This window comes from Corvus kubaryi, unplaced genomic scaffold, assembly GCF_017639235.1.
Source record: "Corvus kubaryi isolate FWS band 111438036 unplaced genomic scaffold, C.kubaryi_AGA036_p1.0 37334, whole genome shotgun sequence".
Classification (NCBI taxonomy): Eukaryota; Metazoa; Chordata; class Aves; order Passeriformes; family Corvidae; genus Corvus; species Corvus kubaryi.
In genome coordinates, this window is record NW_024581108.1 from 1,098,256 (window position 1) to 1,115,343 (window position 17,088).

A 17,088-nucleotide genomic window follows, 5' to 3' on the forward strand; every position below is an offset into this window, starting at 1 on the left:
GCAGAGCCCAGGCTTGTGCCACAGTGCTGGGGAGCTTTGCTTCTCAAGGGAACAAGGAGTTTACCAACGGACAGGCACATGAGAATGCCATTCCTGGTTCTCATCCTCAGCCACCACCGGGTATTTACTGGTCCTGGATCTTCCTATGATCTTCTATGACAGATACACGCCTGGCATCTAATGGGGCTTGTGCCCCAGCATGTGAGGACATGGACAAACTGAACTGTTGGTGACCCAGGCTGGGTAGAGGGAAAGTGGAAAAACAGTTCCTCACATCTTGTGCCCTCACTTGCCCTCACTCCATTCCTTGGGGAAAGTCCATTTTCTCCAGAAAGTTCTCTGTGTAATGGTAGTGGCAGGATCCCACTTGATGGGGTGACAGCCTGTCCCCCCTCCCCCCGCCCCTCCCCCCCATCAGAAACAGGGATCTCTGTGGCTCTGTCTGCTCCTGTCTTTGCAGCAACAGAAATTCAGGGGGACTGGCCCAAGGGTACCAAGGGAGGCTCTGCTTGAACACCAGGCCATGAAGGCTTTCCAAGCCCTGAGACCACACCGAAACCCCAATAGAGTGTTGTCTCTTCTGTTCTCTACTCTGCTTTGCACAGACTGTCCCTGAAGAAAAGAGTCCTAAGGTGTGGCAGGGTGCATCCCCTGCCATGCCAGCAGCAGAGGTGAGTAAAGCAACAAGAATTTTTCTGTGTTTTCCTGACAAGGGCTTTTCAGCACCCTGGGCATGCATGTGCATAATTACATTAATTGCCTCCCTGCTATCTCACGTCCATCTCCACTAATACTTTGTTCTGCACACCTGGCCCAGACCCTTGCCAGGGGTATTTGTGGAGGGGAACACTACAGCCCTAAGGCAGTGAGGCTTTGGAGGTATTTTTACCCTATACTCATGTGGTATCACTCACTGCATCTAGTTCTGCACCTCTGAACTGGATTCCTCACCAGAATTGGGGCTAGCCTTACTGGCAGCTGCTGCAGAAAAGGCATCTCATCCGATTTCTATACCAGCAGCTCATCTTTGCCAAAAACAACTTGTTCTTTTAGAAAGCTTCCCTGAACTGCCCTCCTAAAAGCACTAACAGCACTCCTGGAATGCTGCCACAGCATCCCTTTAAGGGCAAGTCTCTTGAATGCCTGCTGGGAAACTCAAAAAAAGCAGAAGCAAATAAAGAATAAAATATTTGCCTTAGTGGATTCCCTACTCTTTTTCGCTGAGTGCTGGCAAGCATCTTTGCAGGAGCAAGGTTTTGTGTGTCTGGAGAAGGGTCCAGTGTGAGGGAGAGCTGGGAGACAGAGCTTGTGCAAATCCCAACAATGTCAAAGATGTGCAAGCCTTGTTGCCCGTTTGCCTTGGTAAACATGTCCCACTGGCCTCTGCAAATCAAAATACAGGGCCAGAGCAGACATCTGTGTTGGACACTTTATTTATCACCCTCTGTTCTGCAGAGCTTGGATGGGTTTTTCTCCCCCTCCCTTGTGGACTCCTTGGTTATTCAAACTGCTGAAAGAGCTGATATCAAATCTGGGGCCATTGCCCTGGGACTGTCTTTATCAGTGACAAGGTGAGGTCTTGGCTGGCTGGCAGCTTTGACTGTGTCCCCTGCACTCATTCTGCAGAGCCCAGTGACTTTTGCTGTCATCCCCATGGCACAAATACCTTTGTCTTTTTCTAAACACTGGTTTTCCTAAAGCCCCAGTCCTCTATTAACTGTCTCTCCATGGCTTCTACAATCTCCATGTCCAGCTGTATTCATTTGCAGGGATTTCATACTTTCTTACCAGTCCCCCCTAAATATATCGAATATCTGAGGGCAAAGCCCCATCCAAAGCCACCCTTATCCCCTTCATTTCCATGATCATTCACTCCTGGGAGATACCTGGGTAGGCTCTATGTCCTACACTGATGTTTCAGCCAACAGTTCCTCTTTCTTTGTGCCTGGGACCTTGGTACACTGGTGTTTGTGGCCATTTCACACTCTCCCAGTTTGCATGGGCTGCCTCCGGCCAGGCACTGGCACTGTTTGTGTGGCTGATGGCACAATGCAGCCTCTGTGCCCCGTGAGCAGTGACCACAAAAGCAGCTCTCTTTCCTCAAAGGTGCCTTGGGTGCAAAGTCCTGAAAAACACCTGCTGTTTGTCTGCAGCTTCAGCCCCCTTTTGGAAAGTAGCCATGGGACAAGTGAAAAGATCCCACAGCTGGAGCTGCCCTCTCACCCACGGGTCCCTTGGCATGACTGCACTCCACTCTCTGCCACCCTTTCGGGGATCAAGAGCTGGGCTGTCCAGCGCTGCAGGACAGCAGAAGACTCCAGCCACTCCTCCCACAACATGGGTTGTGCAACTGCTGTGGGAGGGGGGTGGCTGCCTGCCCTCCCTGCCCCCGCCAAAGCACCACATCTCACCTATAAATCTGGAGCGAGAGGGGCTCTCTGCCCACAGCGGAGGTGACACAGAGCACAGGTGGCTGGAGCTGGAGGTAAGTGCTCCTGGGGGGGCTGAGAAGCCTTTCCTTCTCTTCCTACCCCACACCTTGGCACTTCTGGGGTTGGATACTTGCAGGGACAGTGTGGAAAGTGTGGCACAACAGGCACAGGGTGGCAGAATCAATGTTTTTTGTGTGTTAGTTGTAGCTTCTCTGCAAGAGGGTAGGGAATCAAATAGCATATGTAGCTGGGAGGTGTCTGTGATTTAAGTTAGCTCCCACCATGCAAAAAAGGCCTCCCCCAAGACCATAAACAGTGAGCTAGTTTAGCTAGTGCTTTCTTCATTTACAAAGGAAAAAGCCCAGGTTTTTCCAACATGGGAAAGCAGAGTATTCGTTAGGTGTTGCTTTATGACTGAAAGTTGAAATAGTTCTGGAGAATTTGGTGGGTTTTAGAAAATACTGTGTCCAATCCCATTTTTTTACTGAAGACCTTTTTTCTTTTTCCTGGTGAATACACCTTCCTCTGTGTCTGGTGAAAGCTGAAAGCACTTCTCAGGGCAGAGGAACCAGTACCACCCATAGTGACATCCTGCTATGTTGAATTAGTAACTCAGCTGAGCAGGGTGCTCCCTCCAGCCCTGGGGTTAAACCACAGATTGCAGCAGCACCCCCAGGGCACCTGTGTGGGGGTCCCTGCTCTGGCATTGTCCAGCCAAGCCGCGGAGCCTGGCCATCACCCCTTGTTTTATTGCCTGGTGCTACCAAGAAGAATTTGGATCCATCATCCTAACTGCAGCCCTGGGAGCTTTGTAGGGCTGGACGTCAATCCAGGGGCTGTTGCCTTTCCAGCTTTCAGCCTTGCAAGGGAAACAAAAGTATCCTAAATCAAAGGTGTGCCACACCTATAGCCCCTCTATCAGCCTCAATAGCCATGTCAAAGTCAGCGTCATCTTCCCTGGGGATGGGTGATGGGACCCTGTCAGTGATGCAGAGACTGAACGGTCCCAGTGCATTTTTTTTTTTCTGAGAGAGGCAGATATCCAAAGATAAAATACAAATATTTGCAAGTCTGATAAGGCAGGATAGTTTAAACACAGCTCGTAAACAAAAACTGGCAGTGAATTGTGGCTCAATTACATTCTTTCAAAGCCAGTTTCCAGGGCAGCTGCAGGGGTTTGGAAGCAGCCCAGGGAGTGCACTGTGAAAGTGGATAGATTTTTAAAATAAAGAAAAAAAAATATTTAAGACGTTCAATCTAACTTGTAAATGAAGAGCCCAGAGTGCTGGTAAATGGAATGAAGTTTGGCGGTAGCATATAGAGAAATCCAAAAAAATACAGAGGGTATGCCAGGAGCTGCCCCCTGAGAGTGTGATGATTGTCTGTGAGGTTTCTCCCAGGTTAAACCCTGTTCACAGCCCAGGATCCCAGTAGAGACCAGAGGGATGAGAGTGGCCGTGGTGGGCGCGGGTGTCAGCGGGCTGACAGCCACCAAGTGCTGCCTGGACGAGGGGCTGGAGCCCACGTGCTTTGAGCAGAGCCAGGACATCGGGGGGCTCTGGCACTACACGGTGAGCCAGCGGTTCCTGTCCTCCTCCCCTCGGGAGCTGCAGCTTTGCAGGCTGGGGAGAGGGTTGAGTTGGGCTCCAGTGGGTGTGGAAGGGCTATGAGAGCTTGCTGGGTGCTGACCTGTCCCAGCTGCACTCCCTGAGTCCAGGGGAGCCTGGGCTGATGCACCCCGGGGTGCCACGGCAGGAGCACATTGAGGCCGGCCGGCCAAGCCTTTATCTGTCAGTCATCAGCAACAGCTCCAAGGAGATGTCTGCCTTCTCCGACTTCCCCTTCCCTGAGGACTTCCCAGTGTTCCTGCCCAATGCCCAGTTCCTGGACTACCTCCAGCGCTACGCTGAGCACTTCAGCCTCCGGGAGCACATCAAATTAGGGGTGAGTGATGGGTGCCCTGCACGGCCCTGCTCCCCACCCGTGCTGGGTGCTGGTGGTGACTTTGCTTCACTTCCATATTTTAGACCACCGTTGTCAGTATCCGTAAACACGCTGACTTTGCCACCACGGGCCAGTGGAATGTGGTCACAGAGGCAGGTGGGAAGCAGACATCCCATGTCTTTGATGCTGTTATGGTTTGCAGCGGCAATTTCTCCGAGCAATCCCTCCCCCTGCACTGTTTTCCCGGTACAGTATAAGGCTGCTTGTAGTTACCTGCTTCCAGGGGCTGGGGAGAGAAGTTTTAGGGGTTCCTTGGGGAAAATCCTCCCTTCCTTTTCTTGCTTCTGCTTTCCAAACCTGCTGGCATGAATACATTCTCATGCTTCAGAGGCTTTGTCTCTGAGAACCCATTTTCGAGAGGAAGCATCAATTCTGTCTGCATGGGACAGAGGGCTGGACCTCCCCAAGTCCCTGGTGGCCAGTGATTGCACTTCCTTGCTCTTGCCATCTGGATTGGGTTTTTGCACCAGTTCTCCCAACAAACCCCACAAATGCTCAAGTACTTAAAAGCTTCATTTCTTCTTTCCCAAGGCATCGAGAGGTTTCGAGGGCAGTACTTCCACAGCCGGCAGTACAAGCATCCTGACATTTTCCAGGGCAAGCGTGTCCTCGTGGTGGGCATGGGCAATTCAGGAGTGGACATCACAGTGGAGGCCAGTCGTGTAGCTGCAAAGGTGCCACCACCCAGCTATCCCCGGGGTGTGGGGAAGGGGACACTGGGGACAGCGGCTCAGTGTACTGTCACCGTAGGGATATGGTGTACAAATAGCCTTTCTGAGCCTGAATTTCTTGGTCAAAATCCTACCTTGAAAGCAAGCTGGTTTTCCTCTTGTCTCTTGTTTCATCTCCACCAGCAGCAGCCAGGAGGTCTTAAAGATGCTGTTGCTGCTCTTCTGTTGCACAGCTGTCTGCCCCATGCCCCTCTGAGCTACCTTACGAAGGAAAAGCAGCAAATTCATCACCTGAACCATTGACTCTTCTCTTCCAGGTGACCATCAGCACCACTTGAGGATCCTGGCTGCTCAGCCGTGTGTTTGAGCATGGCTACCCACGGGATATGGTTTTAAACACTCGCCTTATGAGCCTGATCAAAACCAACCTCCCCAGACCCCTTCCATGGTGGTTGCTTAATTACAAGCTGAACCAAAGGTTCAACCATGAAAACTATGGCCTTCAACCAGAGAAGAGGTACTTCTTGGTGGCTTCTATCCCATGCAGATGGGCTTGTGGTGTGGGCAGGAGAAGATATTCATCAACTAACATCCACCAATGTTAGTGATCTCCAACGAGGAATTTGTAGCCCAGCAGGAGAAGATAAGCTGTAGCTCCCTTAAGTGGTGAGAGTTTGGGCATGCTGGAAAAGCCTAGGAAGGCCCAGAGGAGTTTTTCTCGTGAGGGTCCCTGGGAAAAGAGAAGGAAGGCTTAAAGCATGGTTCAGTTCTGAAAAGAGATGATTCAAGGAGTAACTGGGTGAAGGGAAGAAGGCGGCAGGAGATGTCCGCGAATCACTCATGCTGTGGGACAGGGTGACATTGGGGAAACCTGTTATTGTTTGGAGGTGGGGGGCAGGGCTGTTTGCTCAGAGAAAATGACACCAGGAGGTGTGAGCTGGTGGGCCGTGGGGGAAGAGGAGCAGGGGCCCTGGCAGGGCTTGTTTGTGGTCTCCCATTCTCAGAGACTCCCATTCCCCTGGCTCTCCACAGCTGCCTGGTGCGTGAGCCCGTGCTGAACGGCGACCTCCCAAGCTACATCCTGACAGGCAGGATCACCATCAAGCCGGGCGTGAAGGAGTTCAAGGACAACTCCGTTGTTTTCCACAACTGCCCTGAGGAGGAGCCCATTGACGTTGTTGTCTTCTGCACAGGCTACAATGTCTCCTTCCCATTCCTAGAGGAATCGGTTGTCATGGTGGAAAACAAGCACGCATCCCTCTACAAATACGTGTTCCCAACCCACCTGCAGAAGCCCACCCTGGCTGTCCTTGGGCTGATTAACCCTTAGGAGGCATCATGCCCGTGGCAGAGATGCAGGCACGCTGGGTGAGCCGTGTCTTCAAAGGTAGGGGAGCAAATGTGAGCCCTCCTGTGTCCCAAAATGCAGCTCAGACTGGACACGTATGGTCCCTCCCACAAGGGAGATCCCACAGCTAAGAAGTTCACTTCAGAGCAGACAACGGAGCATTTTCAATGCTCAGACTTCCCAAGTTATTTCACTTCAGCTAAGCTACAGCAACATAAGTCAGGAAAGAAACCTGCTCGTATTTTGTTTGGGGTTTTTTAATAAAAATAATAAGAATAACCCCATGGAGGGCTGGGTAAGGACTACTCCACAGAGATGAGAAGCTCTGGGGTTTCTCTTCGGGATGATCCTCTCTGGGGCTTGCACAGCCCATCTGAACCCACATCAGCTGCCTGTGCCCTGACAGCACACATCTGTGAGAGCAGGAAAAGGTGTGGGTGAATGAAAAGGTGTGGGTTAATTTGGAATATTATGGAGGGCTGGCTTCTGGCAGGAGTGACACTGCTGAACAAATTGCAAGCAATGAGACTTTCCTGCCCTCCCAGGCAAGGGATTCCCACATTTTGCATCACTGAAAGAGTTCACAGTTCCCCCTCAGGAGGTAAACTCGGCAGGATGCTCTCCTCTCTTTTCCAGGCTTGTGTCAGTTGCCTTCCCAGTCTGTCATGGAGAAGGAAGTAAATGAGCAGAAGAAAAACCAAGTCCGATGGTAAGTCATTCCCCAGAGCCCCAAAGGTTTCGTGGTGGATTGAAAAATCCCTGGAGTTTTTGGGGCAGCAACACACAGGCTCTCCCTCCGTGCCTGTTCCCTGTACGTATGGCAGAGGAGAGAGGAGGATTCCCAGATGCAGCTTCCCCTTTACTCACTCACATCGAGCCAATGTAACCTTTGATTTTACACTGATATTTTGCCTATTGGTGACAGGAAGAAATGAATTCAGGGTACTCAAGACTAAAGCTTGCTTGGGAGTTGGGGAAGAGTGCCAGGATCCCCAGGGACCGAGACGTAAAATGGCAGAGAAATTAATGGTAATAAATGCAAAGTAATTCAGCTGGGGGGGGGAAAAAGGCCAACCCACAACCAACGAGGATAACACACAGATTGTCTCATCTCTCGGCAGGGAGACCTGGCTCAGTGTGAACAGGTATCTGAGCACACTGCTGTGTGGTTCACAGGCTGGCAAAAGGCTAAGAAGGATTAGGGAATGAATGAGATAATCCCAGGAAACTGGATGCTTCACTTAAATAGCTAAAGGAGACAATGTATAGAAGAGTGAAATACAGAATTGCACAGAACAGCGGCTGTGCAATACAAGGCTAAATGGATGTGGGCTTTTTTCAGCCCACTGAAGGTGGGACATGAAGCTGCGAATTCTGCAGAAAAGGTGAACTGGAAGCAATTCTCCAGGTCACTGTGTATTTGTGCAATACTTGGTGGAAATGTATATGAGGGATATCAAAGTGTGCCACCTTTCTCATGCTGCACATGACTTATCTGCAGAAAGCAAAGGGGTTTGGGTTTAGGCTTTTTGTTTGTTTGTTTTGAAAAAAACTCAAAACTGGTTTGCCAAAGTCTGTTAACAAAGACTCTCCGAGGTGAAGGGGGGAAAGAGGTGGAACTCGTGAATAACAAAGTGAAAGACTGAGTGCTTGACATGAGCCAGCATCACTTTACAGGTGCTGTGTCATGGACAGGATCTGGTTCCCACTGCATGTGCATCCACTCCTTTCCTAAAAGGAACCCAGAGGCAATAACAACAAGGATGCAGAGGACCTGCACTCCAGTTCCTCTAGGCCCTGCTGACACCAATCTTTCTCCTGCCTCTTCTTCTTCTCTGATTCATTAAGGTTTGGTCTGACCTTTGATGAAGTCCTCAAAACCGAGTGGCTGGTCTACCTGGACACGCTCACCTCCTTCATTGGTGCCAAGCCCAGCGTGCTGGGGCTGCTCTGCACAGACCCTCGGCTGGCCCTCACCATTTTCTTTGGCCCCTGCTCTCCCTACCAGTACCGACTGGGCGGTCCTGGGCGCTGGGAGGGGGCACGGCAGGCCATCCTCACCCAGTGGGACCGCGTCCTGAAGCCCACAAGAACGAGAGTCCCTGCTGCCTCCTCCAGCTCTTTCCCTTCTCTTCTGACTGTGGTGGGATTCCTCCTGCTCCTGGCTGCTGTGATTTTTGCTTTCCAGTAGCTTTTAGAGCCTGTTTGTTCATTGTTGTTTGAGGTTTTTTTGTCCTGGGGGATGTTATCTCAGGTGTGCCACAGGACTGGGGAAAAGGATTTCAGTAGATGGCAACAAACTTTAACCTGCAACCTGCAACACAAACCTCTCTCTGCTCCAGCTTAACCCCAAGCACAGCTTTGCAGACCCCATTAGCCAGGGATGGCAGCCTTGCCCAAGTGTCTGTTGCCCCTCTGCTCCCTTGCCTGCTGCCAGGGGCAGAGCAGGGATTTGTGGCATAATTGTGCCTGAATCACACAAGACAGGATACAGTGAGGACAAGACTAGCAAAAGTGGCATTGTGTGTCACAGGTGGAAAGGAGAAAAGGTGCCCAGGAATTATCTGGGCTGTGTATATGGGTCACGCTGTCCCTTTCTCCAAACCTAAACACTGTGACCCCAAAATCCCAGTTTGGGTTGAATTGGTGCATCTTTCCAGTGAAAGGGCACCGGTTGGTTGTGGTGGTTTGTCACACCTGAGTCTGGGGTGGGTACCCTGTGGGGCTGAGCACTCCTGGCTTTGCTTCCCTGCATGCCCTACCACTGGATAATCCTTAGGCTTTGTTTTGTGCATGGAGAGACTTTAAATGAATAAAATCTCAGTGGCTATGGCAGGAGTGTGCTACAGGTGCCTCCCCGTCCTCTCGTTGTGTGCATGGGAAGAGCTGGGAGGGGGGAATCCGTGTCTGAGTTGGGGCTGTGCCACCAATTGCTATGGGCAACTCACAAAACTGGGGTTAAAGGACTTTAATCGACCCCGCCCAAATTAGGCTGCATGGTGCTCCATGCTGTCTGCTGGCAAAAGGAGCATGTTTTACTGATTTCCTGGGGATGCCAAGTGAACACATGCCCAGCACAGGCACCACAAAAGGGGATTGATCAGGACAACCCCATGCTGCTGCCTGGGCTGGAGCAATGACGAGTTACAGCGTGGGAGTCCTTGCAAGCATGTTCCCTTTGGGATTATCATCTGAATTTTCACTTGGCACTGCCGCAGGGAGGTTGAGAACTTTCTTCCAGTGCATTTAGGCACACGGGGCGGGGGAATGCAGGTGTAAAGGTCAGTGGTGCAAGAGCCGTGGCGAGCTGCCTGGACTTCAGCCTTCCTTTCCAATCCACAGCAAGAGAAACTCAAGGGAAATTCGGCCGAGATCTGAGCAGCTAAGGCACAGCACTCTCCTGCAAGGTTTGCTCCTCGCTTCTCTTGGATGGGTTTTTGCAGAAGAAGAAAAGTTAAGGTGGTCAAAAATTCCCAGAGGGAGAGAAAAAAGTGGGCAGACAGCTCTCCAGGGTTTTGGCATTCACTGCTGGTGGGGGGGGGGAGGGGTGTTGCAAGGACCCTCTGGAGTAAAACCAGCTGCAGGCGGTGCTGGAAAAGGGGGGTGACTTGAGCACCCTGAGCTTGTCTACCCTCTCCTGAAGCCAAAGAAGGCTTCAGAAATGAGGCAGGCAACTGTGGGCATGTTGTGCCCTGTTCCTGCAGATCAAGGAGTGGCTCAGGCTGGGCTTTCAGATGCCAAAGGGTTTTTTGCACCTCCCTCATTTTTCCCTTTCTTCAGTTTCCTCCAGTTCCCTCCAGTTCCCATTTATGTTAATTTACTTTTTGACAAAAAACTGATAGAAAAAAGTTATAAATTACTCTTTCTGCAGACTCTGTAGTAGGAGTGTTTATTACCTAATCAAAGTTTACATGGGTTCATTTTTTCCTAGTTTCTTTGCTTTCCAGTCAAGCTCTGTGCAGCTCAGTTTACACTCCCCAGCTTTGAGTTCCTCCCATTTATACCCAGTGTTTCCCGGGTTTCTTACCTTTTGTATATCCTGTAATCCCAGCCGTGCTTTTACAGAGCTGTCTAACTTCTGAATGGCTGCGCCGTGCTCCTGCTCAGTCAGGCATTGCTTTGCTTTTTTTCTGGTTTTAAACCCTTTTTGTTTTCAAGAGATTGCTCTTTAATGGGAAATTAAAAAGGAAAGCGTGAAAACGAGCTAGCTTAGCTGGAGTTGTTTCTTATAAAGGTTTCAGGAGGATCACCTTATGCCGGCAGAAGATAGCTGCAACTTTTTGCATGCCCTGATTTGGGCTGGAAAAGGGAATAAATTTAAGCAGTGGAACAATGAGGTTTAAAAGTGCCTCCTTTTTTCCCCCCATGAAGGAGGAGAATTCCTGGACCCCCACTGTGGGCTTACCATAGCAGGAAGGAAAATGAGCAGAATCTGTCCACAGCATTTGAATCAGGAGCTGGCCATGCCTTTCTTCAAGAACAGTTTTCCTTCATGGAAAACTTCTTCACCTGCAGCCAGAGAAGACATGGGGTTTTTTGCTGGGGATGGGAAGAAGGGACTGGCATTTCTGCTGATCTCTGGGCTGTTGTGTTTCCAGTTGCTCTCACACCAGCCCACTGCCTGCTGCAGGCCAGCATGGTCCGGCGTGTGGCCGTGATCGGGGCAGGGGTCGGGGGCTTGGTTTCTGTCAAGTGCTGTCTGGATGAGGGGCTGGAGCCCATCTGCTTCGAGAGCAGCGAGGACATCGGCGGCATCTGGCGCTACACGGTCAGTGTGTTCTGGGTTTGTCCCCAGGTTTGTCCCCTCCCTTGGATTCTCTTTGACTACAGCAAAGACAAAAGGGTGGTCATGCTGTCAGGGGCTTTCCTGATCCCACTTATGGGGCTCCTCCTGACTCTAAGATGGAGAAGGAAATGGAGGGAGCAGAAATGATTGTCACTAGGTGCTAGTCCTGGTTTATTCTTTGTACCAAAATATAAAGAAGAAAAATACTCATATACTTTATGGGGAGAAAGTCCTTCCTATACACCTGGAAACACCACCACTGGCTTCACACAGGACTCCACGGATGATAGCAGAGTCAGTGTGTACCGCTCAATCATTACCAACACCTCTAAGGAGATGTCCTGCTTCAGCGACTTCCCCTACCCGGAGGATTTTCCCAGTTACCTGCCTCACAGCCTCGTCCTGGAATACTTCAGGATGTATGCCCAGCACTTCGACCTCCTGCGGCACATACGCTTCCAGGTGAGCAGGGATCCCAAACCCCTTGGGGAGAGGAGCCATCAGTAGCTGCAGATTCCAGGTGGGACAGGACAATGCCAGCTGCCAGGCCACAAGGACCATGTGCCTTTTGCATCCTGCACACAGCCTTTAGGCCCCGTGTTTTAAATAAGGCTGCTTGAACATGGGCTTGCCCCCCAATGCCATCACCAGGAAAAAGGTACAGGGTGGGATTTAACAGCTTCAGAGGTGACATGCAGCTTCCCAGGGACCCAGCCTGCCCCCGGCAGCCCCAGCCTTTCATAGGCACCTCTCCGAAACATGGTGTGATCACTGACACATGGTGTTTTGTTGGGCTTTGGTGCAAGACAACAGTTCTCAGTGTGAGCAAGCGCCCAGATTTCACCACCTCAGGCCAGTGGGAGGTGGTCACCGAGACCGGCAGTGTCCATGAGTCCCATGTCTTCGATGCCGTCATGGTTTGCACCGGCCATTACCAGGAGCCCTACTTGCCATTGGCTTCTTTCCCAGGTAAGCCTTGTCCCAGCAGTGGGGTGTGCTGGGGTTGCCCCACACGGTTTCCCCCAGCACCCATGGGTCCCCTGGTTGTATTTTCCTCTACAAGCCTGCCTGTTCCATGAAGCCCCCCACTGGAGCAGACAGGACCCTGACCCCATGGAAATGGTGGGGGGCATTTCAGGGAATGGGAAAAACACCTTGTAAAGATGCATCCAGGCTTTTCCATTAGGATTTGCAAAGCAAGACTGAGCTGAGGAGGTACAGGAGGGTGGCATCACCCAGGAAGCCAAGACTTCCATGGGCTTCTCAGCTGCAAGCAGAGGTGGGAGGGAGGGGAGTTGGGGGTTGCAGAGGATCTGGGCACAAGGCTGGGGCAAGGAAATGTATCTGGCAGTAGGAGATGCATCCTGCTCTCTGCCTAGGCACTGAAAGTCGCTTCAAAGGCCAGCACCTCCACAGCCGGGAATACAAAGATGTGGAGGCTTTCCGAGGAAAAAGGGTCCTCGTGGTCGGCATTGGCAACACTGGTGGTGACCTCTCTGTGGAGCTGAGCCGTGTGGCTGCCAAGGTACAGCTCCATGGTGGTCCAGACAGGGACAATGAGAGCCAGGGGTTCAGGGTACCACAGGGAGCTTTGCCCTCAGGTTTTTCAATAAATTCCACTTCCAATTGAGGGCAATTGAAGAAGCTTTGCAACTCCTGAAGTTTGGGCCAGCTGAGGACTGGCAATTGAGGAGCTGTGGAAACTTTATAGAAGCCACCACGAGCTGTTTGGTTCCTCTGGATGCCATCTCCTTCCCTTGGGATAACTCTGTGTTGGCTCAAGTGCAGGAGATGGGATTTGCCATTCAGGGAAAAACCAACTTGCTGAGACCTGACTTCCTCCCCAGGTGTTCCTCAGCACCAGGAGCAACACATGGGTCATCAGCCGGGTCTCGGACCATGGCTTCCCCTGTGACATGGTCAGCACCACCCGCTTCAACCACTTCCTGGACTGGCTTCTTCCATCAGCCCTCACAAGGAGGATCAGGTTTCGGAAGTTCAATTCATGGTTCAACCACACAAACTATGGCTTGGCTTCCAGCAAAAGGTATTTTTTCTGATTTTTTTTTTGGGTGATCAGGCAGTCTTTATGGCATGAAATGCTCAATTTTCAGTTCTGGGGAATATTTGTGGAATAGCAAACTATGGGAGAGGAACTCTCACCACAAAAGTCATTTTGGGTCCCTCCCAGATGCTAACACTGCTGCCCTCTTTTCCCCCTCCAAGCTCCAAATTTAAGATAATTATCAATGAAGAGCTGCCATTCTGTCTCCTCTCTGGGACTGTGGTGTTGAAGCCAAACGTGAAGGAGTTCACTGAAAACTCTGCTGTTTTTGAAGATGGGACAACCGAAGAAAACATCGACGTGGTGCTCTTTGCCACGGGTTACAACTTTTCATTTCCCTTCCTCGAAGAGTCTGTTCGCAGCATCATCGACGATAACCGTTCCCTCTACAAATGCGTCTTCCCTCCCCAGCTGGAAAAGCCCACGCTGGCCATCATTGGCTTGATCCAGCTGACCGGCTCAATTATGGTGGGATCAGAAATGCAGGCTCGCTGGGTGACAGGAGTCTTTGCAGGTAGGAGATGGGGGGATCTGCTGGGGTGGGAGGTTTGGGGCAGCCTGACCTGCTGCCCACAGAGCTTAGGGCATATTTCAGCTCCATGGTGGCCATGGGAATCAGTAGCATGGCAGACTCTGTACACCAGCCGCATCCCTGTATCCCTGCTGCTCCACACCTGCTCACCACACCTCAGTAAAGGTGCTGGGACCTTGGGAAGGGACTGAACATTTCCTCTTAAGGTGCTGCTGGAGGTCGCTGGTTTCTCTGTTCTCAGGCTGGAACAAGCTGCCTCCCCCCAGCAGGATGATGGCTGATGTTTTGAAGAGGAAGCCACCAGTCAAAAGGTGTGTGATGCTCCTGCACTCGGGATGAAATGGGTGCTGTGTGTCAGGATATCTTCAGAGAAGGGGGGCCTGATGGCAGTCATGCTTAGGACACCCCAACTGCATTTATTACCTCACCACCTGTAGTAGTAAGGTGGGGAAATGCTCTTGTGGCTCCTTTATGGAACAAGACACCGTAAGTTGCTCTGGAGCGGTTTATGACAAGACCCAGGACCTGCAGCTCACCTTCCCTCTCTTCCCATCTCCTTTTCTCCCTCCCTTTCTCCTTCTCTGGAGATCCCCCTCTGCCAGGCCTCCAAGCCATGTCCTTATCCCCAGCATGTCAAGATGGAGGTTTGGTTTCCTCCAGACTAAGGGTGCCATCTCGTGGCTTCTCCCTCCCAAATCCAGGCAGTCGGAGACTGCTGGGTTCAGGGCCAAGCCCCATCCAGAACCCCCCTTGGAGCCGGGCAGTGTGGGTGGGGGACAGTTTGTGTCAGTTTTCGGCAGTATTCCACAAAGCTGCTGTGTGGGGGGGAGCTAACAGCCTGCCTTGTCGGCACTGGGATTTTACAGGAGGTCAAGATGTGTCCATGAGGACGTGGGGTGGGTGATGCTGGATGTGCTGCCTTGCAGGAGCAAGGAAGGGACCTCGGGTTGCAGGCTGGGTTAGGTCTGCCAGCAGAGCAGGGCTGGCTCATGGGATACTGGTGCAAAACTGGGACATAACAGAGCCATGGGGATGATGACCGGGAGCCCCAGTGACTGCACCACAATGCTGTTACGCAGAAATATGGAAGCCTGAGGTGCAAGGGAAACAATCTTGAGCCTGTTTCAAATTTCGTGAGGCAGATTCAGCATGTCCTCCCTCCTGTGAGGGAGATAAGGCTTCAAGCAGAAAAATCCTGGAGGTCCCTCCCAGCATGGGACACTTTCTGCATCTCCCAGATTTTCCCAGTCCCCTTGGCATTCCTATCTCTGAAAGTCTACAGCTCTACTTCTCAAAATCAGCCAAATCCCTGAACCTCAGGGAAGGACATAGCAGGGGTACTTGTGGCATTACAAGGACAGTACTGTTAAGTTAGAACTGGTTTTGGAGCCACAACTATGCTGCAGAGACAAAACAAGCTTCTCCTTATCCCCTGCCCTGGGTAACTGCTGGGACCAAGCCACAGAGGCTCTTTCAGGGCCTTTAGCTTTATTTGGGGCTGAAAGAGCTCTGCCCCAGAGACTGGGGCTCACCTGATGTTTGAGCCTGATGCTTTTGCTTTCCATGGAGCTGGGGACTGAGATAGGATGATGCCATCTGACTTTCATTTCCTATGTCCCATCAAAGGAATCCATCCGAGAGGGAAAACCTGAAGATGAGTTTTATCAGCTACACAGATGAAATCGCTGCATGTGCTGGTGTAAAGCCCAGCGTGTTGAGGCTGCTCCTGACAGACCCCCAGCTGGCCCTGGCCGTCTTTTTTGGGCCCTGCTCACCCTACCAGTTCCGGCTGGTGGGACGGGGCAAGTGGAGCGGGGCCAGAGCTGCCATCCTGACTCAGTGGCAGCGCACACTGAAGCCCTTGAGAAGTCGGGTGGTGGATGACAATTCTGACAGCTCATCTGGCTGGCACTGGATGTGCCTCCTGGCTCTGCCAGCAGCTCTCACAGCAGGTTTTCTCTTTTCTAAATACCCCCAGCCAGGCTGGAGCCCCTGGGCAGGTCCCCAGCTGTAGAAGAAACCTGGAGAGCCCCAGTGCCGGGTGAGCTGGGGACTGCAAAAGCTGTGCCACCGCCAGGTGCTGTCAGAGGGCTGGAGCTGGCCCAGCACCAGCAGGAGCCTGAACCCTGGGGCTGTCTGGTGCCCATACACCTCCTGCTGCTGTTTCACCAAGGGTAATACGGAATGTTCAAACCATTTGGGGATGAACTAGTGAACTTGAGGCCGGCCTCCCTCCCCTCTGCTCAGCCAGAGCTTCCTCCCTAAAACTTTGGCAAGACCCACAGTAGGTTGAGATTCTATGAAATATGAACTGTTGAGAGCTATTTGTGTCTGGTAACTTTTGGGACATGAAAGAGGGAGCCACAAATAAACCTCACAGATTTGGTCTTTGCTAATGGTTTTATTAATAGCTTATTATCAGGTTGTGTGAAGTGGACCCCAAGTTGTGGCAGAGGGGAGAGTCTTGCCCTTATATATATATAAAATACATATTTTATATATAACCTATATAATGTATGGACGAAATGCTATATAGGCTAATATATAGATATATAATAAATTATACGTACAGTGACAAATGCAAGCAAGCAAGTATCCCTGCCATTGCCCGAACAGCCTCAGGCTTACAGGAAACCCTGAATCCCACCGATTCAGAGCCTCTCCACCCCTCCCTGACTGCCTTCATCGAGGGATTTCGCTACAAATCCGGCGGACGAGCTGCAGCCGATTCCCTGCGGGAAAGTGTCTTTCCCTTCCGAGCCGTCCGTCCCTCATTCCACCGCAAGAGCCGTGGGGACGGGGATGGGGATCCAAAAGGCGATGGAGACGCGGAAGGACATGGGGGAGTGGACCCAAGCGGGGTTCGGGATGGGAACCGGGATAGGAAGCCGGACGGGGCCGGGATGGGAACGGGGTCCGCGCGCGCGCCCCGCCCTCCGCCCCGCGCCGCCAGGGGGCGCACCTGCCCCCATGCGCCCGCTCGACTGCGGCAGGGCGTGGTCACGTGACCGGAGGCGTGGGGGCGGGGCAGATGATGCGCGTTGTGCGTGGTGACGTCATACGTCGTTGGCGCCCGGCTTGGCCGCCCGCCATCTTGGCCCCTGTGTGGAAGCGGCCGAGGCGGCGGCGCCGGGAGAGGCAGCGGCCCCGCTGGCACCGGGACCCGCGGGCAGCCGAGCGCCGCGCTGCGCGCCCGGTAAGCGGCGGGGCTCCTCCCCTTCACCGCGGCGGAGTGCGGGCCCGCGTCGCG

At 52.2% G+C, this 17,088-nt stretch overlaps 2 protein-coding genes across 15 annotated transcripts in view; both read left to right on the plus strand.

Annotated features, from left to right (window-relative positions):
- Positions 1-428: 428 nt before the first annotated feature.
- On the plus strand, positions 429-16,229 carry LOC121665491. The gene is given in 19 exon segments (XM_042029781.1): positions 429-671; positions 2,154-2,485; positions 3,833-4,003; positions 4,188-4,376; positions 4,460-4,622; positions 4,968-5,110; positions 5,425-5,624; positions 6,140-6,429; positions 6,432-6,494; positions 7,092-7,164; positions 9,798-9,862; positions 11,054-11,223; positions 11,515-11,703; positions 12,048-12,210; positions 12,621-12,766; positions 13,089-13,288; positions 13,468-13,820; positions 14,080-14,149; positions 15,465-16,229. Coding segments are annotated over 18 exon segments (3,342 nt in total). The 5' UTR covers positions 429-671; positions 2,154-2,179; the 3' UTR covers positions 15,853-16,229.
- A 698-nt stretch (positions 16,230-16,927) lies between these two features.
- The window catches only part of PRRC2C (proline rich coiled-coil 2C), a 70,589-nt gene continuing 70,428 nt past the window's right edge, over positions 16,928-17,088 (plus strand). For 12 of the 14 annotated variants that reach the window (XM_042029748.1, XM_042029755.1, XM_042029753.1 and 9 more), the window contains exon 1: positions 16,929-17,034. The gene's annotated coding sequence lies outside the window, so the exon portion shown is untranslated. Of the gene's footprint in view, positions 17,035-17,088 lie in introns of all 14 variants that reach the window. The other 2 variants (XM_042029754.1, XM_042029764.1) reach the window with 1 other exon arrangement.